The sequence below is a fragment of the Podarcis liolepis genome (genome assembly GCF_965112155.1).
Source record: "Podarcis liolepis genome assembly, chromosome: 1".
In the NCBI taxonomy this organism is placed as follows: domain Eukaryota; kingdom Metazoa; phylum Chordata; class Lepidosauria; order Squamata; family Lacertidae; genus Podarcis; species Podarcis liolepis.
Window position 1 is genome coordinate 120,579,774 of NC_139554.1, and position 25,431 is coordinate 120,605,204.

General features: G+C 42.1%; 1 protein-coding gene across 4 annotated transcripts in view; it reads left to right on the forward strand.

Moving 5' to 3' along the window:
• The window catches only part of GLS (glutaminase), a 74,448-nt gene that overhangs the window by 33,025 nt on the left and 15,992 nt on the right, over positions 1-25,431 (forward strand). For 2 of the 4 annotated variants that reach the window (XR_014517755.1, XM_083468660.1), the window contains exons 12-14: positions 586-762; positions 1,735-1,866; positions 2,847-2,939. Coding sequence is in view for 3 of the 4 variants with exons in the window: in XM_083468660.1 (XP_083324786.1) it covers positions 586-762; positions 1,735-1,866; positions 2,847-2,939 (402 nt within the window). In the remaining variant the exon portion in view is untranslated. Of the gene's footprint in view, positions 1-585; positions 763-1,734; positions 1,867-2,846; positions 2,940-4,264; positions 9,320-25,431 lie in introns of those variants that run through there. The other 2 variants (XM_083468662.1, XM_083468661.1) reach the window with 2 other exon arrangements.

A 25,431-nucleotide genomic window follows, 5' to 3' on the forward strand; every position in this document is an offset into this window, starting at 1 on the left:
CCCAGCCTCGAGAGGTGTGCCTCCTCCCGTCTGGCGCAAAGCACCAGCTCGAGAGCGAGCGAGCGCGGAGCTCAGCCCGGTGGTGGTGGCAAATGAGGGAGCCGCCTGCAGCCCAGAGCAGTGTGCCACAAGCCCTGTGCTTTGCCTACTGCTTCCTTCGGATCGATCGTCCTGGTTGCCATAGCCGGGCTCCCCATTCCTTCTGTTGCCATCCTGCCTCCTTCCCAGAGCGGGGCGGGCTCAGCAACTCAGGCGGGCAGCTGGAGCCAGGGAGCCCAGAGAGCCGTGCGCCTGCCATTCCGTTTGCCTGCAGTCAGCGCTTCCACAGCAGAGGGACCCAGAAGCGGAGAAGGGGGTGGCTGCAGCATCATCCCGTGAAAGCGCCGACTGCAGACAAATGGAATGGAAGGCGCGCAGCTCTTTGGCTTTCCTCCCTAATCTGCTGACAGCTCATTCCATATGCTGCAGTCTATAGCTGGATCTAGTTTTTGTAAGGCAGTCTTTTAATCTGTTTACTTACGCAGTATACCACTTGTGTGTCATAGTTTGTAACTGTTCCTACTTTCACTCCCCACCTTTCTCAAGCTGTGTTCCATAGAAGTGACTTGCGAATCGGCCAGTGTAATGGCAGCAACATTGGCTAATGGAGGGTTTTGCCCAATCACTGGTGAGAGGGTACTGAGCCCAGAAGCCGTTCGGAACACTCTAAGTTTAATGCACTCCTGTGGCATGTATGACTTCTCAGGACAGTTTGCCTTCCACGTAAGTAGCATTTTCAAACTAGCATTTAGTAGACACGCCAATAGGAAACATTTAGGCTAAGCGGTATCATTCACTCTCTAAAGTAGCAATTTTAAGCTTTTACTTAATGTTATTTTATCTAAAATGTTTATATGCTGCCTTCCATCAAAACTGATTCAGTTCATAACAATATAAAGTGACAAGACACAAAGTTGAAAATACAACTCAATCAAACAAAGCTAACAGTAAAAGCTGTAGTTCAAATAGCAAGTAAATAAAAAAAAAACCCCAGCAGAATGTTATTTAAATAAATAAAATAAGTAGGTGAGAACAAAAAGTTGACACCAAGCGAAGTTGACACCAAGCAAACATCCATAGGGAAGTCATTACATACCTGGTTGGCAGCTGCTTCCCTTCTGATGGCAGGCGCACTCTGACAAGGGCGTTGGAATTAAGAGTATGGGGACACTGATACTGAATCTCAAACTGTTTAGGACTTTGCCTGTTTGTTTCAGGGTCCAATTCTATCATGAAATTCTTTTAAAAGCAGGTGTGATCGTGGTCTTAATGAACTGTTCTAGTTGATGTTCTGAATTGAAGCTTCCAGTCAGTCTTTGGAGACTGTTTCACATGTAACAACACACCGCAGTAGCTCAACCAGGAGGTTAAGGCAGCCTAGGTCACCATAGTAATACTGTCCCTATCCAGCAGTGGTCACAGCTACAGCTAGTCAAAGGCACTTCGTCTTTTGGAGGCCCAAGTTGTGTCTGTGATAATGGCAAACTCCGAGCTTACCTGTATGAGTTCACCAACTAAATAATACCTAGGACATGAGTTGATACCAATAAGTCGATCATGAAAAGCTCTCTTTAGGACTACTTCAGTTATGGATGGCCACCAAACATTTAAGTTCTGATATCTTTTAAGTCCTTAAATTTTAAATATATTTTAAATTCTTAAATGTAAGCCTTCCTGCTGTTCCCTTTAATCTAGGTTGGTCTTCCTGCAAAATCAGGGGTTGCTGGTGGCATTCTGCTGGTTGTTCCCAATGTTATGGGCATGATGTGCTGGTCCCCTCCTCTGGACAAGATGGGCAACAGCGTTAAGGGGATACACTTCTGTCACGTAAGCAGCAAGCCTTCTCACTTGCACGTTTTCTTTGGTTTGCATCAGAATTTTAGTAGACTTTCCGTTTTCATGCCCACCTCTAATTTCGTCATAATCTAACAGATGGGCAGGCAAAGCTGTACTTGCTCTGCAGAATTTTTGCAAGTGCTTGGAAAATGTCATCTGGAAAACCCTTTTTCAGATTCCAGCATGAACGGTGTTTCATGTTAGGGCTGAGCCAGATACTAAGGCGTGTACATTATTTCAATGTGAAAGATATTCAGGGCTCCCAGATGTTTGACAGAGCCACACCCATCTCATCCGGCTTGTTACTGTTTGTTCCTTGCCCCATTTGGCTGCAATTTGCATGGTATTTTGAGAAAAGAGCCAGCTGTCTTCTGAATAATAGAGCTCCAAAAAGCAACTGGTCAGTGTTATATCATGATGTCACTGAGACTACCTGTTAAACAAAATTACCGTATTTTTTGCACCATAACACTCACTTTTTTCCTCCTAAAAAGTAAGGGGAAATGTCTGTGTGTGTTATGGAGGGAATGCCTACGGGTGGCATGCCTACAGATTTTCCTCCTCTAAAAACTACGTGCGTGTTATGGTCGGGTGCGTGTTATAGAGCGAAAAATACGGTATGCTAAATCTGCAACTTTAAGATGCACTTCAAAGAGGAAGTACATTTTGCAGGTGAAAAAAAGTCTTCCAAAATGCACTTACCTGTTTCAGTCTAGCAGTTCACATATTGTTGGCTGCCAAAAATGCTGGTTCTTTGCTTTCTATTCACCTACGAATCCATAAGTTTCAACAATATTTCAAACCAATTTTAGATTATTATTATTGCAAAATTCGTATCAACCAGTGAGCTTTTCTAATGGGCTCCAGTTAGCTATATAACAGGATAATAACAGACTAGATGTGTAAAGCATCGAAACTTATAAACTTTGCTGGTTTGCACATAGATTGATGTGATGTTCTGACCATTGCAGGAACTGGTATCTTTGTGCAATTTCCATAATTACGATAATTTGAGGCACTTTGCGAAGAAGCTTGATCCTCGCAGGGAAGGTGGTGATCAGCGGGTAAGTAGGAAAGGTATTTCAGGTTATTAGTGTGTATTGTGTATTTACTAGGTTTCTCCTTTTCCAAAATAAGATCGATCAATGACATGTATTGCATCAATATGTAAATTCTAATGGTTCAAGTTCAGTTTACCTAATTGCCATAAGTGGAGCTTAGTGCCAGATGTTGTGTTTTTGCCATTTTGCCTACTCTGTTAGTAACTTGGCACCTGGTAGCACACTAGGTTTTGCTGTTGCTTTTAGCATGCCTTGGTTTGGTTTAGTATATTCAAGCCAGCCTCAAGCAAGGCCGTCATTTATAGAAAGATCTAAGGTCATCTTGGGCCTATTAACTATGGAGCAACATTGGCATGCCTTCCAAAGCATAGTGGTACCTTGGTTTTCGAGTGTCTCAGAAGCCGAACATTTCAATTTCCAAACACCGAAAACCCAGAAGTGAATGCTTCTGTTTTCAAACGCGCCTCAGAAGTCAAACGGCTTCCGAGGCGTGTTTCTCAATTTTCTCAGTTGAATTTGCCGACCACCTTTTGCCACCTCAGTTGTCGAACGTTTTGGAAGGCGAATGGTCTTCTGGAACAGGTTACGTTCGACAACCGGGGTACCACTGTATAGTCAAGTCTCCGTGTACATGTTTGCAGTATAGATGCGAAGAAACCCCTTTGTTATTCTTGGTGCTCAGGGTAGCAGTTGTGAACTGCCTTTTGCAGTGTCTGGTGCTCTGTTGGCTGCATTAAGAATTGCTAGAAAAAGGAAGGAAGCTTCCCATTTAGTTTTTCTCCTAACTATACCGGATGGCTTGGAGAGACGCTTATGCAATCTTCCTCTTCTGGCTATAGCTCTTATGTCTCACAGAGTACTTTGGGGGCACAGTTTTGATATGGGGGGGGGGAGGGACTACGATTTTTGGCCAGGTCAAACAGACCCATGGCTAGGATCGCCATGCTATTGTGGGAATGACCCTCGGCCCATCTGCAGCTCCGAGTTCAGGGGAGCAGCAGTGTGTGTGAAGCCTTGTGGGGAGGGGATAGCTGAAGAAGGAAAGCGAACCCCCGAATCCAAGAATTGGGCCTTCTGAATATCCCCAACTTCCCGTATAGTGAATGAAGCTGGTTGGAGGATTGGCTCTTGCCTTCCCTCCCCCTCCCCCTTCTGCATTGCAGAAATCCCCTTAACTGTCTCAAAACTGAATGCATAACCATGTCAAGAGGTAGCGGAAAGTCAGTGCTAACAGCTGGCTTAACGCTAATTGCTAAATATCAATAATGCTAGAATGTTTCCCTCCCACCGGTAATCTAACAAATAATGTGTGTTGCTTGAACAACTAGCATTCCTATGGACCGCTGGACTATGAGAGCCTTCAGCACGAACTTGCATTAAAAGAGACTGTGTGGAAAAAAGTGTCACCCGAGGCAAACGAGGACATCTCCACCACTGTAGTGTATAGAATGGAAGGTCGAGGAGAGCAAAACTAAAGAAATGGGCTCTAGTTTCAGAGAGAGTTGGTTTTCATCTATAAACATGCTCCCGTTTTTCTAGATCGCACAGTTCCAGAGAAGCTAGTTTTGTTTTCAGTATTTTGTAAATAAGTGCTCCGAGATACCAAAGATTAGTATCTGGTTTTATGCAGATTCCTTTTAATCACTTTTTCAGAAAGCAAGCGGAAATAAAGCACGAGAATGTGTGTGGCCTATACTTGCAATTGTATCATGCTTAAGGAATGAATTCAAAAGGGAATTTCATGGGGTATTAAAAAACAAAAATACAGAAAATTTGCAGTGCAGCAAAACACAAAGGTATATTGGCTACAAAAGAAAATTGGAACAATAGATATAGAAAAAATAATACCCGGATCATAGATTTTTTATAAGTGGATAAATTTTACTATTGTCACAATTTGCTTGGATTTTAACAGACTGTTAAACAAATCCTCCGTTAGATTTTTCTCTCTGTGTGTCTTTCAGTATCTTAATCCTAAACATTTGGAAGCAGGTTCATTTGCTTTCAGTTCAAGCAAATATATGCAAAGTCATTCATTCAACTTGTGCAACATTGGAAAAGGCTGAAAATGAATGGAGGTGATAGGATTCTTTGTATCAGTCGTTATGTAACAATATGTAGAAACCTAGTTTAAACAATTCTTAAATATATTGAAAATTGAAATATACCAAAGTATAGAATAGTATTGATAAGTTCAAGTTAATCTTCTAATAGCAGCATATTAGGAAACCATGCTTGCGTTGTGCCTTTGACTTCTGAAAAATGATAGAACCAATGGTTGAGAGACACACACGCCATATATATTATAACATATATATTACTCTAGATTCTGCAAGAAAAAAATAACAATAGGTGCAATAAGAAAGAAAGCGTTTCACATTTGAGAGCCCTTTAACACACGGAGGCATTGCTTTTCTGTCGTTCGCTGAAAGTGGTATTAAGCGCTTTTCAGAACCTCCAGTTTTAACATAGCAAGGGGAAGGAACTTTGTGGTAGTCTGCACATTTTTACATGCAGAACGGGCCAGGTTCAAATCCTGGCACCTCCAGGTAGATCTGGAGCTTTTGTATGAAACTCCTAGAGAGCTGTTGCCAGTCACTGTAAAGTTTGGCTGTAGTGAGGTGGGTGAGCTGGTGGTCTGACTTCATAAAAGTCAACTCCCTATGTAATTAGCAACCCTGTTTCCCCTTGACCAATATCTTCTTAGAATGTCTGCTCACAGGAAATTTACAGTCAACAAATGCCCTTTCTAACTTTAATTAAAAGCTTCCTGTTCAGAAGCTCAACCTGCTTCATTGCTTCTGTGATCCTTGTGGCTGAAAGAGCGATTTACCCCTTATTTAGTCAGCTTCTGTTCCTGGCGTGTGTCAATTTAAGTCAGTGCTGCTTCACTATAATGTAATAAAAGAGGGGATTAAAAGTAATAATGGAAAGCAACACCTCTTTCCTCCCTCACTCCCTTTTGTGGGGGACAGAAGTGCAGTCAGTGACAATGCTGTGCTTTCTGTGAAAAGACGTCAGGGGGCAGCACTTTGTGAGTGCACCAGTTCCAGTACAGGATTGGTTCTGGCAGTGTACCTGAAAACACTAACCTCACCACCACCTCTCCCTCCCAGTAAGTACAACAATGGTCCGGAGAGGAGATTAGGTATCCAGCACTACCTCTCCCTTAAAATGGGGGGGGGGGGGATTAAATAAAGGGCAGTTTATCCCTACGTGCTGACTTGGGGAAGCAATAAAACGGTCTGAACCTGCAAACAGGAAGCTTTCACGTGAAAGGTACCGTTCCCCTAAGAAGTCCTAATAGTGAATTGCTCGTACACAACTGACAGGATGTTGCTGCAATTGCATTTTACAGCAAAAACCCCACAACAAATCAGGTCTGGGAAAAGCACAGAAGGATAACACAAAACACTAGATTGCAATGATTTAACAGCAGCGTTGTGCCGATTCCTTGCAAAAATTGAATGAACAAGAGACGTCCACCCCAGAGGAAAGGGTTAGTGTGGAAGCAACCTACATCTTTGATCTAGAACCAGCCATGAAGAAAGTAGACCATGATCCACTTGTGTACCACTTAGCGCCTTTGGGCTACTGGGATTCCTGAAAAGAATGCTGGATTAAGTGGATGTGAGTCTGATTTTGTATGGCACTTCTCAATGTAATCACTGGCTAACTTTTTAATGCACATTGATTATTCCTAAACTGTTAGGAGATCTGGAGTATTGAAGTCTGTCTTTGTGAGTTTAAAACATGTTGGTGAATCACACAAGAGTGAAATAATGCTTTCCCTGTCCTAGTTAAGGGACATTCAAACCTTTGAGTGGGAATGGAGGGCAAGGGAGCGAGGCGGCATCTGTAATTAAGGGATGGGTGTTTTGTGTATCTGCCATCCTCCCAAATGAATTAGGAGGCCCCTGCATTTTTCTGAACATGAAATCTTCTCTAAAAGAGGAGAGAGTTGCAATCTGAAGACCCCCCACCAGTTGATCCCAAGGAAGGAAAATATCCAAACAACCCCTCAGACAAATATGGGTGTCTTCATTGTATGGGAGATGCGGTGACTGATGAACTTGAGCAGCAATAAAGAGGACCATGCACTAACCCAGGGATGTGCTCTTAAAGCTTTAAAAAGAAGAGCACGGGAGATGAAATAAACCCAAACCAAAAAGCATGCAAAAATTCTATGGGGTCCGGAATGATAAATCAGCACAACTGTTGGGAGAGTGGAATGTGGCACTCAGAGTCTCCCGTATTGTTGTGACTGGGATGACCTGAATAATTGTATTTGGACTGGAAGGTGTTACGGTGCAAGCTCGTCACATTCCTATTGGTAGGGTGGCCTATTGAAGACAATCTGGTATCTTCAGCTGGTGCAGAATTCAGCCACTAGAATGCTTGTAGGGGCTAGGTGGTTCGTCATACCAATTTTACATTGGTTATCCATTTGTTTTGAGGCTTAGTTTAAATGTTATTTGAAGGACCTCCTATATCTTACATGAATCTCCCTGGGTCCTGAGATTGATCTCACAGGTCCTGCTTCCTGGCCTACCACTAAGGCCTGTCAAGGTCAGTGAGTATCAGGGACAAGGCCTTGTCAGTAGCGGCCCCCGTATTCAAAGAATTCCCTTTCCTGAGAATTCTGCTTGGCCCCTTCCCTTGAGGTCTTTAAGCAAACTCTGATCGTGTTTTTTATACTGCTGGGCTTCTTGATTGCCCCCTATATGGCTGGCTGCCTATAATTTTATTTTCTGCTGTTATGGGGTGGTTGTTTGTTGTTTGTTTTTTTTGCATTCAACTGTTTTATGTTTACACATCTGTTATAAGCTGCCTTGTGATGGCTTGCTCTAAAACGGAGAGTGGCAATTCATAATAATAATAATAATAACAACAATTCTGTCCTCTTTAAATTTCTGTTGCACTGCATGCTTCCTGAGGAGAGAGGATGAAGCATGGACTTGTGTTATCCTGTGTAATCCTCCACTCCTGTCCATATTTTTCTCCCCGTTTCCTTGGGTATATTGGCCTCACACTTTCAGAAAGTTGAGCCTACACAAGGTTTAGCCCGGAGGATGGCTCATGGGAGTCCATTAAAACATTTATTTATGTGGTATGGAAAGTGATGCTCAGAGAATGGGTTTCAGCTTCTTTGAAGTACACTTTGTGATGGAGGTGACACTTCCCTGACCCATCAGCGCTGTTACGACTTGTCTGGGCTGTTGGTTTCAGTTAATTACAAAATATTTGCTGGTCTTTGGCGTCCTTTTGGTGTCCTTCGCATGCCCCTATAATTGGTTCAATGCGTTTGAGTTGAAAGCAATTTAAACTCTTTCCTTTACTAACTTATGGTTGTACTCCACAAAGTTGTCCTGTCCGTGCAATAATTTCTGCTTGTGCAATGAAAGTTCCCCTCCCTCTCCTCTCTGCAATACTCCAGAGTTTGGAGGGGTTGTGGGGAAATGACATAGGAAGAGAGAAGGGACTTGTGCAAAAGAGATGACTTCTCTGGATGCAATCCATAATGACTGGACCAATATGAATGAGCAACCTCAACTGTCCAAAACCTTTCATACATGCCTCGCTGCTATGTGCATGAGCTGAAACAAGCTCAAGCCTGAGGTTTGTGTGTTCTCCTCTACAGCATTTGATTTCACTTTCTATTAATCCCGGCTCGTCATAAAGTATGAAATGGAGACCTTGATTTAAAATTTTTAAACTCTGGCTGGCTAAACCAGCTGCTTTGCTTTGACCAGCATTCATTATTTGAAATTTATTTCTGATTTGTGTGCAACGACAAGCCCAGCGTTCACAGAAAGTGAAACAAAACCAGCCATGTGAGCATCTCTGCAAAAGAAAATGTAATATGAATGAACATTTTGGCGAATGTAGGTTTTGCATTCAAGTTCAACACCATCTGAAGCACCTCGTGTATGATAATGCTTCATATGACTTTAAGAAAAAGAATGTGAACTCAGCTTATTAGTGGGTCTGGTTAAACAGAGCAGTGGCTACATTCCAGCGGGGAATTTGTCAAATGAGCAAGACCATGAATATGTTATTAAAAGCTGATGGAATATTAGCATGCTTTTGTCCAAATATTCTTAATAAAGCTCAATGTACATTTGTGTTCACGGCAATAACAGTTCTTGATATTCAAGCATTTTACTTGTCGTATTTCTTTTCCCTTTTCCTTTTTTTGTTGGCATAATTAATGCTCCTTTGGAAATGTAAATGCATTTAGATTTTGCTTTGGCATGTGTTGTATGCTTTTGCTTCAGTTGAAGTGATATGTCATGTGTCCCATTCTTTTCATTTGCACTGTATGCTATTTATGTATCTTCAGCACATACACTTTTGTATTATAATAAATTTTATTTTGAGCTCCTCAGTTTGTATTTTTTTTTGTTCCTTTTCAGTAGCAACTAGATCCATGATTTGAAACTAGGAATAAAAAACACTTTCCATAATCTCCTGTGCTTACATCAAAATAGCATTCTGTATAAATTTGAAGTATTGAGAGTTCAGTATAAGCTCTAGCCAGCTTTTAGTTCCATTTTAAAGTTGTAATTTTAACTTTTTTGCATAACAGCTCTTGTTTGTTGTCTAGTCCTGCAATTTTTCTTAGAACAACAACATATTTTTTGTTTTGTGAACATGTTGGCTTGAATCCAACATTTTATGTTTTGTGAACATTTTATGTTTTGTGAACATGTTGGCTTGAATCCAAACGGCGACATGCCGTATTTGCTGCCACCACCCACATTTCTGATGTAGAACATTGTGCTAACTGAAGAAGCACTCCTGAGTGTTTGAAAAACATTTGGTTTGGGGTGGTGGTGGGTGGAAGGCTAGTTAGGACCAGTTGGCAAAAACAGGTGATTCTCACCCCTCCCTGCAAATTATCAGAAATGCCATACATTCATGCACCTGGGCACTTTGGATTATGTAACGTATATAATGATGCTTACTAGGTCATGCAGTTTTGAGCTTAAACAAGTTTCTAATTAGTCTAATACCTTATGTTATATCCTTTACAAGCTGTATGCTTGTGTAGGCAAGAACTGATCACACAGATGAACATTTCCTTTGCTATTTTTTATCAAAGCAGCTCCCAACATCCAAAAAATTTTGGCAGGTAGGGTTGCTGTGCAAAATCATTTTCGAGAAGCTTTTCTGCCTTTGTGCATGCACATGCGTGCACATAATTCTGTGGATTGTGACTGTAGACGCCAATTGAGATTTTTTTTATAAAAAAAAAATAGTTCGCTGAAATCATTGGCCACAGTTAGACACAGCTAACTGCATTCAGAAATGACTGGTTTCTCCTGGGTTTAATCTTGTGCACCTTGCTGCATCTTTATAGATTTGGTTATTGTGACTAACTACTAATAATGCAAAATGTATAGAATGGAAAGGAAGCCAAAGGAAATGGTAAAAGGAAATGGCAAGGAAATACAAGGAAGGCAAAACAACATGCACACTTCTTGGAAATACTGTTGTTTGTGCTTTTTCCCCAGGTCTTGATAATACAATGGTACCTCTGGTTATGAACGCTTCTGGTTACGAGCTCCGCTAACCTGGAAGTAGCTGCTCCTGGTTGCAAACTTTGCCCTCAGGATAAGAACTGTTTCAGCTTAAGAACGGACCTCTGGAATGAATTAAGTTCGTAACCAGAGGTACCACTGTACATGCCATTGGGATTCCAATTCTATACCCACTTACTAGGGAATAAGCCCTGCTGAAGTCTGTAGGACATATTGCTGAGTAAACATATATAGTCGTACCTTGGAAGTCGAACAGAATCTGTTCCGGAAGTCCGTTTGACTTCCAAAACGTTCGAAAACCAAATGCGGCTTCTGATTGGCTGCAGGAAGCTCCTGCAGCCAATCAGAAGCCGCAGAAGCACCGTCGGACGTTCGGGTTCCAAAAGAACGTTCACAAACTGGAACACTCACTTCCGGGTTTGCGGCATTTGGGAGCCAAAACGTACGAATTCCAGGACGTTCGACAACCAAGGTACGACTGTATAGGATTGTGCTATAACATATGATACACAGTGTGTGCTTGGTTATGTTTATTTTTAATTATTTTACTGAGCAACATTAAAACCTCTGTATGTGGTTTTAATAACGAGAAATAAATATTAAATCTAAAGTCTCTTCCCAGTAAAGTGTCAGATTATCATATACAAAAAAGTAGCCTTCAATCTTTGTGTCCCATCTATAGGGGATCCAAAATCAGTAGAAGGAAACACAGTTTGCTAGGTGACTCGTATTCTCTGCAGTGAAGAATTCACTGTACCATTATTTGAAGTATTTGTAGATTTGGTGGTTGAAAATGTCCTGCGAAACTTGTTAGGTAAACAAAATGCAACCTGTCACTGTTTGGGTGCTAGTAGATCTGTATAAAGAACCAGAATATAAGAACCAAGTGGACTGATCTCTGTGGTTGGGGTGATCCCAAATCCACAGGCTTCCCTCTTCCCTTAAATGATGGGGCCAGCTTTGTCATGCAGATCCCCTCTGCCCCCGAATCTGGTCCACAAGCTGTGTATACTTCAAGTAATAAAGATGCTTGTCAGGTGTTCCTGTCCAGTCCTCCTTTCATGCTAGCTTCCTTAGGAGGATGCCGAAAGCTCACTTTCCTTATTTAAGGTTAATTATTATCAAAGTCATATGTAAGGCACAAGCAGGAGAAACTAAAGTCCAAACAGCATTAAATCATCTCAAATCCTAGTACTCCAGCTTAACTCGAACGTAGATTTGCGGCATACTAAGCTACGTAATCCTTGGCTTGTCATGCAACATCTATTTTTATTTCTGGTCTCTAGATCTGCACCTGAGAATAGAGGTTTCTTCCCAATATTCCTGCCCCATTTTGGAGCAATATCCTTTAAAAAGATATTGCCACATTTGCTCGGTATTTTACAAGTTCGTTGCGGCTGTTAGTGCTGCGAAGCCAACTTTGTGCCTTGCAGAAAAGAAGAAAGGGACCCCAAGGGTCATCCATTCCAACCCCTTGCTATGCAGGAATCTCTTGCCCAATGTGGGGCTTCAACCCACAACCCTGAGATTAAGGGCCTCATGCTCTTACCGGCTGAGCTAACAGATACTCAGCATAGTACTTCACTGGATCATCTTCACACTAAATTCATTCTTATCCCTTGAGTGTATTATTTCAAGTCTGATTGAATCCCTGCACCTGACAATTGTGGTTAGTGAGCATTATTTTTGAGTTGATATGCGGTACTCACGTTTCAGCTGATTCTCTGAAGTTTGCGGATGCAAGGTTTATTCATTTTTTCTGTCCCTGAAACATCCAGCTGCAGACCAATATTGCACAAACAGTTATCCTAGATGTCTTAGCACAGATACCTATGTGGACTTGGCAACTGGTTAAAAACTGAGTAGTTTGGAAGGCTTTCATTTCATAAAGGTAAAGGGACCCCTGACAGTTAAGTCCAGTCACGGACGACTCTGGGGTTGCAGTGCTCATCTCGCTTTACAGGCCAAGGAGCTGGTGTTTGTCCGCTCTGCAGACAGTTTTTCCGGATCATGTGGCCAGCATGACTAAGCCGCTTCTGGCGAAACCAGAGCAGCGCACGGAAACGCCCTTTACCTTCCCGACGGAGCGGTATCTATTTATCTACTTGCACTTTGACGTGCTTTCGAACCGCTAGGTGGGCAGGAGCTGAGACCGAGCAACAGGAGCTCACCCCGTCGCGGGGATTCGATCTGCCAACCTTTTGATCAACAAGCCCTAGGCTCAGTGGTTTAGACCAGAGCGCCACCCGCGTCCCATTTTTCATTTCATATTTGTCAATAAAACCCAGATTACTAAAACCACACTAGTGTGAAGAAACAAAGTAGTACAGAATCATTTTACTTCAATAGTGAATTAAAACACAGATTTGGGCATTATTTCTGAGTTAAACATCAACATTCAGTTAAAACATTTCTGCTTTTTACCACTTTTTAAAGACAGCCATCCAATCATTCATTTTATTTCACAGATTCTTGCAGCAAAATAAATTTGATATTTCATAGTTCAGTTAGACCTTTTCACACAATTCTGTAGCAATACTACAGTTTCCATTTAAAGTTCACAATCACACCTGTTATATTTTGTCCCTTAGTAAAGTCTGTTTGACATCCATGAATATATTTAAGAGTTTTAATTCAGCTGTCAAGATGTCCATAACTTTGAAAACCTGATGCACAGATCTCGAACAACGTAAGTCTGGTGTGGCACGGTTTTCTCCAGTTATAAATCTGTGTTCCTTCCCATGCTAACAGGTAAGATGCCTGTCCTTGTAACTTTAATTATACTATTGGTTAAAGGATTGAATAAAACAGTCAAGCAGGCTATATACAATTTGGATGAAAGTCCAGCCAATCTTAGAGATTTACCACTTTAAATTTCAAAATAGCTAAATTGATTTCATCTTTTATAACTGGTGGCTTCAAAAGTTATTATCGTGCATTGAGAACTTCTAGGGATTTTCAACTGATCCCCAAATGCTGAAATCTGGTTCTAAACAATATTTCTTAAAATATTATACAAAAGCAAAAAACAAAACAAAAGTTGCCAATTCTACTGGGCTCTCACCTTGGTTTTGAACAGGTTTTCAAATACTGTTTCTTAGTGGTGTGTTGTGGGTTTTTGGTCTTGGTTTTTTAACTTGTCAGAAAGTTGCTGATCTGCATGGTTTATTATTTTTGCTTCGGAAAAGTTCAAAAAAATCCATCTAATAACACTTTTAAAAACATTTAATTGTTGGCTTTGGTGATGGTGAACTTCCCTTTGCTTGTGTTAGATTTGACTAGGAAATTCTGAGCTTTTCAACAAGTGTATCTTTTTTTGGGGGGGGAAACACTCCCCTGGCTGATAATGTTTGCATAGGTGTGCTAAAAGCGTCACACACAAGGGCATTTGTTGCATTGTCCCCAGGAATGGCAGTTCCCGACACTAGACAAAGATCCTTTTGAAAGTTCAGCTGCCACCCTGGAAACACTGTCCAGATTTACCTGGGATCAGAAGAAGATCTTCGATGTGAATAGGAGGCAGCAATTGTGTAAAACCTTTGCAAGTAAAATTGAGTAAATAGACCCACATATCAAACATAGGCACCAGACAAAAGACTGCTTCAGTGATCACATTGTTCACAGCATTCCAGTAAGAGTTTCCTTGTGCTTAACAGTAAAGGAATTTTGGACGTTATACGCCTTCCTTAGTCATCAAGCATGCTCCATGTCGACTGCATGTGCAGAATCTTAACAGGATCACACGTTAAATCCAAAACCAGAGAATGTAGGAATGGCATGATTTATTATTTACAAGTTCGTTCTAGTTTGTAATGGTGAACTTCAGAGACTGCTCTCCCCATTTAACTCTTTGAGATCTTGGATTTTTGAGATCTAAAAGATCCCCCCCCCCATAATATTGTCACATGTTTAACATGCCCACACTATTGAACTTCCACCTGTCGGTGTAGTTAGTTCATTGTTAAAAATTTCTCTGAAATAATAGTCTTAACATTGATTTTTTAAAAAAAACTTATTTAACTGCACACAACTTTCTTGTGTACTTAGTTTCTCATTAGTTTCTTGAGAGGTATAGAAAAAATTACCTGATGTTAAATATATATATACTTGATGTTGCAAAATATTATATTCTTTAATGTGACAGTAAGAAAATAATAATATCTAGCCGTTTGTTGGGTTAAGATACTGCCAATTATTAAGCATTTGAAATTTTCCTAATCTTATGTAAAAGGGGGTGTTAACTTCAGTAACTGAAGAGGCCCTCTTTGTTTTTTCTGATTGCTTTCAGGAAAATCTGCCCAAGTTTTCCACATTTTAAAGAAATCTTTTGGAGTGATGTTGGGCCCATTTACACATCCAGGTGTCATTTTTCTATAATAATAAAATTTCTAGATGATATATCTCCCATTACCATCTTTCTTATATCCTTCTGCTTTTTTAAAAAAATAACTTTTGTCTTCTCTGTGTAGATGTGACACAAACTTTTATTCTCAACAGTTCTTAGTTTCTCCTCTTTTAATAAATGAGAGCATTTTTATTTTTATTTTACTTTTCCCTGGATTTAATCCTTTGATACTTGATGAAAAGCATTTTAAATGCCATCATGCTTGGATTTCAATATTAATTAGACATTTATTCTTTCTTTCCAATACAGTGAGAAGAAAGAGAAGAACAAAGGAGAACACACAATATACAAATTTTATTCCCTTGGTTTTTTTAGGTAGTGCATGTAATGGTGAATCCTTCTAAATTTGCAATAATTCTTGGACATTCTCTGTTGCTTGCACTACGGTCAACTTTTTTGGCCCAGTTTGGATGTGGTTGCTAAACCGTGGTTTGGCGCTCAGGGCTGAGCCTTAGGTTTCCTTCTCTGTTCTCATGGACTGTATCACACAAAATCATCCTCTTGAGTAGACCCATTTAAACAAATGGACATTACTAACTTAAGCCCATTGATTTAATGTATCACGCTAGTGTTGACAGTTGCTTACAACCTTCAGGTTCCCACCTTCTAATCTGCATCTAGGGAAACCATGGTTTGCCATTACATCCAAACCGAGTAAGGTACGGTTTGGGGAAACCATTGTCTACCCCAAACCAGAGGTGGAAGGCAGAATTTGAAATGGAATTCTAGTTTTGGTTTGGAGGCAATACATGGTTTGCACAAACTAGAGTTTGCCTGACCTGGAGACAATGGCAAACTTAAACCATTCATTGTGGGAATAAATTCAGTGTTCCTATGGGGAGAAGGGAAAGTGTGAGCCCAACGTTCAGCCCTGATGCCCAAACCATGGCTTGTGTGTTTACATCCAAACTCAATTCATGCATTTTCCTTTCCTTCAAACGTACACTTAAATCTTGAGGTCTCTTCTTACTTCTTCTGAATAGATGTTGCTAAAGGCTCTGACCTCTAAACCCAAATGTCAGTGATACTTCCCATTTATTTGCTAGCAGTGCCTGCTTTTATCCTTAACATTGTTAACTTCACAAGAAACATCTTTTTTCTCCTTTATGCCACTGACGGGAATTGGGTTATCTTCTGTATTCAGGCTACAGACTTTCCTGACCTTCCTCTGCCTCTTCTGAAAGCTCTCTTACTTTAATACGTCAAAGTTCACTTCCTTGATCTCAGCCTGTAGTCGAATCGTATCAACTCTCTGCATGTGTTGCTCCATTTAGATTTACTGAACCAAATATTTTGGGTGTATACTTTCCTTTCCACTTACCTCTTCCAGTGCACTGAGTTTTGCCTCTTGTAATCTGATGTGTCAATTTTATAGTCCTCTGCTGTAGAACCGATTCTTAACCCACTCCATAGGGATGAGATCAATAACTTTCATTTTAAAAGAGGGCGATTTGAAATCCTGAATGCAATTTAAGTAGAAGGCGTTTGAGGTAAGAAGCCTGCCAGCTTCCCTGCTTTGCTTATGACTTCTAGTCAGTTTTCCCTTGACCAGCAGATTTACCTGCTGCGGAATGTGTGATTTCCTTAAAAGCAAAATCCCAAACCCAACTTAAGGTTGTTTAGAAATGATAGGACACTTGTAGATTTTCTGGTCTCCTTTTTAAAGTCTCATTACATCCTGTGGCTTTCCCCATGTGTTCCCACTGTTTCCCATATTAAATTTTCGTTCATCTCAGATGATAGAAATCTTACAGGGGTGCCTTGGTTCTCAAACTTAATCCGTTTCGGAAGTCCGTTCCAAAACCAAAGTGTTCCAAAACCAAGGCACGCTTTCCCATAGAACGTCATGCAAAACGGATTAATCCGTTCCACACTTTTAAAAACAACCCCTAAAACAGCAATTTAACATGAATTTTACTATCTCACAAAACCATTGATCCATAAAATGAAAGCAATCATCAATGTACTGTTCTATAAAATAAACAAGACAGTATTGTAGATGATAAAAAGTAAAATTTTTATTATTTTCTTACCTGCACTGATGATAGTCATTGTTTGGATGGGGGGCTTTTATCCATTTCCGCAGTCACACAATCAATCAGTAGCTGAACTGGGTTCCATACAGACACAAAAACAAATTAACTGAAAAAGCCTCAAAGACAAAAACACAAAATAAATAGCAAAAACAAAACCATTCTGGAATGTTTGAAAACCAAGGCGCAGTTTCTGATTGGTGCAGGCACCCTGGAAACAATAGCCGACAGCCACTTCGGACGTTCAGCTTCCGAAAAACATTCAAAAACCAGAACACTTCTGGGTTTTCAGCATTTGGGAACCAAGGTGTTTGAGAACAAAGGTACTACTGTATAGCCAACATACCTGCTTGCGTATCTGGAGGGGAGGGTATGCTCAGTCCAGTAAAGGCAGGTAGAACCATTGAAGGTCAGTTTTAAAAACCCTGGCTTGAATTGTTGATTTGAAAGTCCTATTTTCAAAGTCTCCAGATTAGGTGCTTTGATTGAGGTGCTCTGCTCTAAATCTTTTAGTGGCAGGAGCGCATCTTCAAACTGCCAGTAGTTAAATATATTGCTATATATAATAACAACAGGACAAGTGCAGGACAAGTGCAGATCCTTTTGAATTGCGACTAAGAAAGCGCAGCTCATCATCATTAGCATTACCAATAAATTTTGAAATACAAACAGGCATGCCCAGTCCTTTCGTAGCATGGGCTACATCAGTGCACCAGTTGCTCCAATGGCAAACATATTGGTTAAAAACGAAGGGATTATTCCAGCTGAAGCTCTTTCTCTTTAAACGTTGCAACTGCCTTCCCATGGAGCCAGCTATTTCTTGCCATGCGGTGATTCAAAATATGTTTGTCCCCACTGTGTAAACGGGATGCAAATCACTGAGTTTGCATTGAACATTGAAGCTCCCCGCCACCAATTATTAAAATAATTAGCAAATGCAAGTGGGAACTATGATGCTTCGCATGCGAGTACTTTCATTGGACTGAGGCATGTTGACACTTCTTTTTGCTTGATGACAGCGTTGAAAATCACTTGCAATTACAAGTAGGAAGAGTGCTGTTTGCCCAGTTTCTGTTTTTAGGCTTGGCCACTGTGTGAACGAAATACTGGAGTGATCTATCATTATTATTATCAGTGCTTTTTTCCAGGGCGTACTCAAAGGTACACAGTACCAGCACCTCTCTTGTCGCTGTGTGGCACTTACTGGAACAGCTTCATGGAGAGTATTGGCGCCTATTTTGGGGTTGTTTTTTTATTTTTAAGTGTGACACTTACTGGAACAGTCTCACAGTCAGTTTTGGCACCTCTTTTTGTGGGGGGGGGGGTGGAGACCCAGATTATTATTACTATTATTTAAATTTGTACACCGCCCTACATCTGCCGGTCTCAGGGCAGTCCGCAACATAAAATTACAATTCTACACAGCACATAATAAAAACAAGAACAAGAGCAACCCACATTTTAAAAGGGCATTTGATATCATCTAACAGGGCTCTTCTGATCTTACAACGACAACAACCAAACACAGTCAGACTTAACCCCTCCAATTTCCTGTGGCTTGTTCTGTGGAGGTATATGAAACAGTTTAAAAACCTCGTTCTCTTCTATGTGCTATGTATGATAGTGCATTTAATACTGGGCATAACAGAAAATTTTGCTGTTTCCATATTTTTAAGGAAGTCCACATCTTGATGTAAAAACTGGAAAGTAGTTATCCTTCAGGTTCTGCCCTTCTCTGAATTTTACAATACAGTTTTCAACTCAAAACATATTCCAAAATGGGTGCTTATTAAAAAAACATGCTACTCCTTATAAAATATGTCTAGAAATGCCTGCACTGAGATAATATGAGTGGTATTCAACTAACTTTTGGTACACACAAAAGCGGATCCGCTAAGCGCAACAAGACTTGCGCCCCTCTCTCTCCTCCACTCAGACGTGCCCTGCAGGCCCCCTAAATCTGCTCTGGGGGTTTTGGGTGGGAACCCAGAGCAGGTTTGGGGGAGCAGGGGGAGGAGAGGAGAGAATGTTTCGCCAACCAAGCAGAAGTCGTTCTGCATACTTGTAACCTTTTAGCACTACGTAGACTGTGACCCATAGCATTTAAATACATATTTTGTGATTAAAATATACATGAAAAACATTTTTGTGGAGATTAATGTTAAGTCTGCATTTTCAGTAGGCATAGTTGGAAACATTCTTAGTTTGTAGGGATACAGTGGCACCTTGCAAGACGAATGCCTCGCAAGACGAAAAACGTGCAAGACGAAAGAGTTTTCCGTTTTTTGAGTCGTTCCGCAAGACGAATTTCCCTATGGGCTTGCTTCGCAAGACGAAACGTCTTGCGAGTTCTTGCGAGTTTGTTTCCTTTTTCTTAAAGCCACTAAGCCGTTAATAGCCACTAAGCCGTTAATAGCCGCTAAACTGCTAATAGCCGTGCTTCGCAAGACGAAAAAAACTGCAAGATGAAGAGACTCGCGGAACAGATTAATTTCGTCTTGCGAGGCACCACTGTATATATATATAATTAAATCTCACCTCTTTATCTAACCCAGGGTTTCCCAAACTCAGGTCACCAGCTTTTCTTTTTTTGGACTGCAACTCCCATCATCCCTAGCTAGCAGGACCAGTGTTCAGGGTTGATGGGAACTGTAGTCCAAAAACAGCAGCAGCAAGCCCAAGTTTGGGAAACCCAAAATTCTAACCTCTCTTTATCATCTATCCTGCTCATCATATGCTTCTCTGTCATTTTCCGCAGGGTTTCACAGACCTCGGTGCACAATTTTACAAACCACTCTCATGTCCCCAATGAGTTATCCCGTTTTTTGTTCCTGGCCGAGAAAGCCTAAAATACTTGAGACTTCCAACCCCTTAAATATTTTGATTCCCTCCTTCATCCCAAAACTGTTCAAACATCTCCCTGTTTGCGAGTGTGTCCTTTAAAGGGAGTGGCCCTCTGAGGTATCTGGTCCTCAGTCTTTGTGTGGTTTTAAATGTCAGAATCTGAGTGCTTTGAATTGGCTCCTGAAGCTAACAGCAAAGCTATTCCTCTGAGTAGGTGGACTGTGGTAATCTGAAAGGGCAGCCAGAGTGCAATGCCGCAGCCAATCTGCGGGTTACAAGGGCATGGATGATCTTTCGCAAGATCTTTGCGGGTCAGGAGGGAACGCAGCCAGTATTTTGTATACATCTGATATCCAAAGGTGTGTGTTGTCAGTAGTGCCGTCTGTTTCAGCTATCAAAGCTGAGCTCAAGAAACTCTCCTGGCTGTGTAAGATCTGGTCCAGCCCATTAATTGCCAGATCATTATTTTCAGGCAAACTTTTTTCTCCCAGTCTTCCCTTATCTCCATCTTTTCAGAATCCAGGCTGTCAACCCCTGCTGACCCTCATCACCTTGAATTACAGCTTCCAAACGTTTGTCCAGGACAGTTGCAGTCATTTCTTATAGCTTAGTTGGATGGCAGTATAAAGGTAAAGGGTAAAGGGACCCCTGACCATTAGGTCCAGTTGTGACCGACTCTGGGGTTGCGGCACTCATCTCGCTTTACTGGAGGGAGCCGGCGTACAGCTTCCGGGTCATGTGCCATCATGACTAAGCCGCTTCTGGCGAACCAGAGCAGTACACAGAAACGCCGTTTACCTTCCCGCCAGAGTGGTACCTATTTATCTACTTGTACTTTGACGTGCTTTCGAACTGCTAAGTGGGCAGGAGCTGGGACTGAGCAACTGGAGTTCACCCTATCGCAGGGATTCGAACCACCGACCTTCTGATCAGCAAGTCCTAGGCTCTGTGGTTTAACCCACAGTATAGCCAGGGCTATTTTTCTAGAAAAAAGAGTTGCTGGAACACGCCACGTATGCTTCCCCTCTTGCCATTTGATGGCAATGGCACCCATCTGAATTTCTGCGAGCCCTGAGTTTATCAGTGACAGTAGTCCAAAGCTACGTAGGATTTTTCATGATGGCTTCAGACAGATATTAAAATGTGATCTTCTTCTTTGGAGATCACTCGTAGCCGAGTAAGGTTGTCTTCCATAAACATGGTTTTAACAGTGAGTTCGTAAGTGACTGTGGAGGCCAATTCTAGTTCCACACATCCTTCCACAGAGGGGACATAGGTTTCTGGGTGGGAGTCAATCATGGTGAGGGTTTGCCAAACGTGCCTTCCTCTTAGCGCATCTGTCCCTTTCATCCTGAGTTCGAGAATCTTCAAAGCCCATGTAAAGGTAAAGGGACCCCTGACCATTAGGTCCAGTCGTGACTGACTCTGGGGTTGTGGCGCTCATCTCACTTTACTGGCCAAGGGAGCCGGCGTACAGCTTCCAGGTCATGTGGCCAGCATGACTAAGCCACTTCTGGTGAACCAGAGCAGTGCACGGAAATGCCGTTTGCCTTCCTGCCGGAGCGGGATCTACTTGCACTTTGACTTGCTTTCGAACTGCTAGGTTGGCAGGAGCAGGGACCGAGCAACGGGAGCTCACCCTGTTGCGGGGATTCGAGCCGCCGACCTTCTGATCGGCAAGTCCTAGGCTCTGTGGTTCAACCCACAGCGCCACCCACGTCCCTTTGGTAAAGGCTGTTCTCCAACTGGAGTGCTCACAGGCCAGTGTTTCCCAGTTGTTGGCGTTTATACTAAAAAATAATAATTAAGATTTGCCTTGAGAGAGTCTTTGAACCTCTTTCCATTTTTAAGTTTGGAATAGAGTAGTTGGTTTGGAAGATGATAGTTTATTATTGGTATAATAAAACGCCATTGCCCACAGGATCAGAAATCAATGAGAAGCCCAGAAGTGAAAACCAGTGCATATCCATATTTACATGCAGTGACAGTGGGTGAAATCCATACGCACATCCCATAAATTCGGAGTGCTTTGGCTCGTGCACAGGGAGGGTGAAACTAACTTGTAACGGTGGCCTTATGGGATGTTGCTCTGGAAGGAGACTGTTTAGGGGAATCCTTGAAAGGGTAGCTTACAGGGTTTCCCAAACCTGGGACTCCAGCTGTTTTTGGACTATAACTCCCATCATCCCTAGCTAGCAGGACCAGTGGTCAGGGATGATGGGAGTTGTAGTCCAAAAACAGCAGCAGCAAACCCAAGTTTGGGAAACTGTCCTCTAATATGTGAACAGAGGAACTGTTTGCCCTGGTGATAGTCTTGGCTTTCTCTGTGTGTTCCCTGTTAGTCTGTTGGGGGACACATTCTTAAAGAGAACATTTTGCACTTCTCCACCCAGAAAACAATTGCCACGATTCTAGTGGCACATTGAATGGCTGCTTTTATCTCAACGGTCAGAAAGCGTGCCTTTACCTTTGAATGCAGGTTCCTGGGGAGTTGTGAGTGTTGTTGCGCCCAGGTCTGGTTTGTGGGTGTCACAGCGGTTCACCACTGAGAGCAGGATCCTGCCCTAGGTGGGTCATTGGCTCCTCTTGCATTCTAACTTTACTGAACTTAACACCTAGTATGGTTTTCGAAGATCTCGGAAATCCAAATTATTGTTGAGTTCGGCTCTTTTGTCTAATAATTCTCAGTCTTTGGAAATCGCATCCTTCTGTAGATAACGAATTTCTATATTAAGACGATTTGAGTGAAGGCTGGGAGAGCTTTCTGCTCAATCCGTTGTCTGCTGCTGCTATTCTTTTCTGGGTTCCTTACTCTTGTATTTTCAGCTCGACTTTTGAAACGGCCAAGAGCAAGCTGGGACTTTGTGGGGGTGCGGGGGGAGGTATCCGCGCAAATATAAATGCTTAGGTGGGCATCATTTCAAGTTAATTCTGCATCTGTGGTTCCAAAATGAAATCCCTGGAAGCAGCTTTGCGAGTTAATGCTGCCGCCGGCCTCCCAAAATAAAAGCTACCCTAACAGCATTGTGAAGTTAATGCCAGTGCGTTTGTAGGGAGGCAGAGGGTTGAGGGGGAACTATCGAACAACCTAACAGACACTACAATATTGTGACTGTGCACCACCTAGGGGGCAAACCAGGAGCTCTCTCTCTCCCAAGAATTGAAATTGAAATACTTTATTGTCACTTGTACAACTTGTATGCAGTGAGATTACACGAGCACCCCCCACTCAGCTCTGTTAGTCTTAATTCCCCTCGTTTACTGACGCACACCCGCCAAACCCGAAAGTCAGTTGCCCTGTTGTTATTTTTTCATTCAGCAGCCTAACAGCCCACGGATAGAAGCTGTTCTTTACCCTGTTGGTGCGACTAATCATGCTTCTATATCTTCTGCCTGAGGGCAGGAGATCAAGAAAGTGCCGGCCAGGGTGTGAATCATCCCTGAGAATTTTCCTCACTCTCATGAGGCAACGTTCTTCCGCTATATCATCCAGCGGATTCATGGGACAGCCCATAATATCTTGTGCTGTATTCACCACCCTCTGTAGGCATTTCCTATAAGATGATGTCAAGCCAGCATACCACACCGTGATGCAGTATGAAAGGACACTTTCTATTGTTGACTAGTAGAAGGAGATCATCAGGTGTTGATTGACATTGTTCTTCCGCAATACTCTAAGGAGATGGAGTCTCTGTTGGACTTTCTTAACCACCTGGGTTGTATTTATTTTTCAAGTAAGATCTTCACTGAGATAAACTCCTAGGAATTTAAAGGAAGAGACTATCTCCACACAGCCCTCTCCGATGTACAGCGGAGCTAGTTCTCTCTTCCTCCGAAAGTCCAACACCATCTCCCGAGTTGTCCAATTCCTGAGGTATTGATGATATTCCTCTTTGCTTGCTTGCAGTGACATTATTAAGAATAATGTGGCACCCAAAAACAGGGGAGTTTCATGGTTTTGGTAGGATAGTAAATTTTAGACCATCTTTCTGGGTGCTGTACCAGAATAGCCAGAGCGAGTGCATTACAGAGAGAGAGAAAGCGCACAATTATTTTTGGCAAAATTGTACAGTACGAAAATCAGAGCTGTTGCCGGCAGAGTCAAAAGCAGAATATATTGTAGTCTTTCTTTATTCATTCTGTGCCATTGCATTATCTTCCGCCATATCAACCTATTTATTTTTTAAAAAGCTTTTATTAAGATTTCCTTGGGTAACAAGTGTACGGCGTCTGTGCTTTCAGTTCACAGAGTCCTTCCCACAAGTCAGTTTCATTCGATGTGAGACCCTAATGTTATAGGCAGTATGGGTTTGGGGAAGAAGAGGAGTGGGGGGGGGGATACACTTCTACATAGTGTTGTGTGTGCAGTTTGTGTGTCAGTGTCACAGGGAAAGTAGGTTCTCTTTCCATTCATGTTTTCGTTGATTGGCTGCCTAAAGTTGACTGCAGTGAGTTTTGTTTGTGTGTAAAGGGGGGGGGTGCTGTTGTGCCAGATTAGCCAAATCGGAGTTGTTGTGCTTTTTCTTGTTGTCTAGTTGGGCTGTGTATGTAATAAAGGGGAGCCATACCAGGGTGAAGGCGTCCTCTTTGCTTTGTCCTCACACCAGTTTCAGTTTTGAGATGACCCTGAGGCTTCTTGCGGATACAATATTTCTGCATGCAGGGTTTATTGTGGAAGCTTTTCACAGTTGCACTAATAATGATGATGATGTTGATGATGATAATTTATTACTTATACCCCACCCATCTGGCTTGGCCTCCCCAGCCACTCTGCGCAGCTCCCAACAGAATATTAAAAACACGATAAAACGTCAAGCATAAAAAAATTCCCTCAACAGGGCTGCCTTCAGATGTCTTCTAAAAGTCAGATAGTTGTTTATTTCCTTGACATCTGGTGGGAGGGCGTTCCACAGGGTGGGCGCCACTACCGAGAAGGCCCTCTGCCTGGTTCCCTGTAATAATTATTTTATTATTTATACCCCGCCCGTCTGGCTAGGTTTTCCCAGCCACTCTGGGGGGTTTCCAGAAGAATATAGAAACATAATAAAACGTCAAGTGTTAAAAACTTCCCTCAACAGGGCTGCCTTCGGATGTCTTCTAAAAGTCAGATAGTTGTTTATTTCCTTGACACTTGATGGGAGGGCGTTCCACAGGGCGGGCGCCACTACCGAGAAGGCCCTCTACTTGGTTCCCTGTAACCTCACTTCTCACAGTGAGGGAACCGCCAGAAAGCCCTTGGAGCTGGACTTCAGTGTCTGGGCTGAGCGATAGGAGTGGAGACTCTCCTTCAGGTATACTGCAAGACTCGATGCTGTCGGAGGGCATCTCGTAATGTAGCGTTGAGGTTTTCGCTGCCATGTTCAGCACTGTAGTTCCCTTTTAGCTTTGAAGTCTGGGGATGGGATTTGATCAGTTTTCACTTTCCTGGCGCTTGGTTTGGTTTTGAATAGGGCAAGGGTTGTGTGGTGGCACTGATTAATATGGTTCAGCGAAATTAAGTGTTGCCCTTTTGAGTTTCCAGATACCATTTGTAACCTGTACCTAGCATGATGTCAAGTGGGGCTATTTTTTCAGATTCTTTCATACACAGGCATTGCATAGATATCTTTCTTGTTGCCTTTTTCCTTTTTATTTGATAGGAGGAGAGAGAAAACCTGTGATCGCAAATG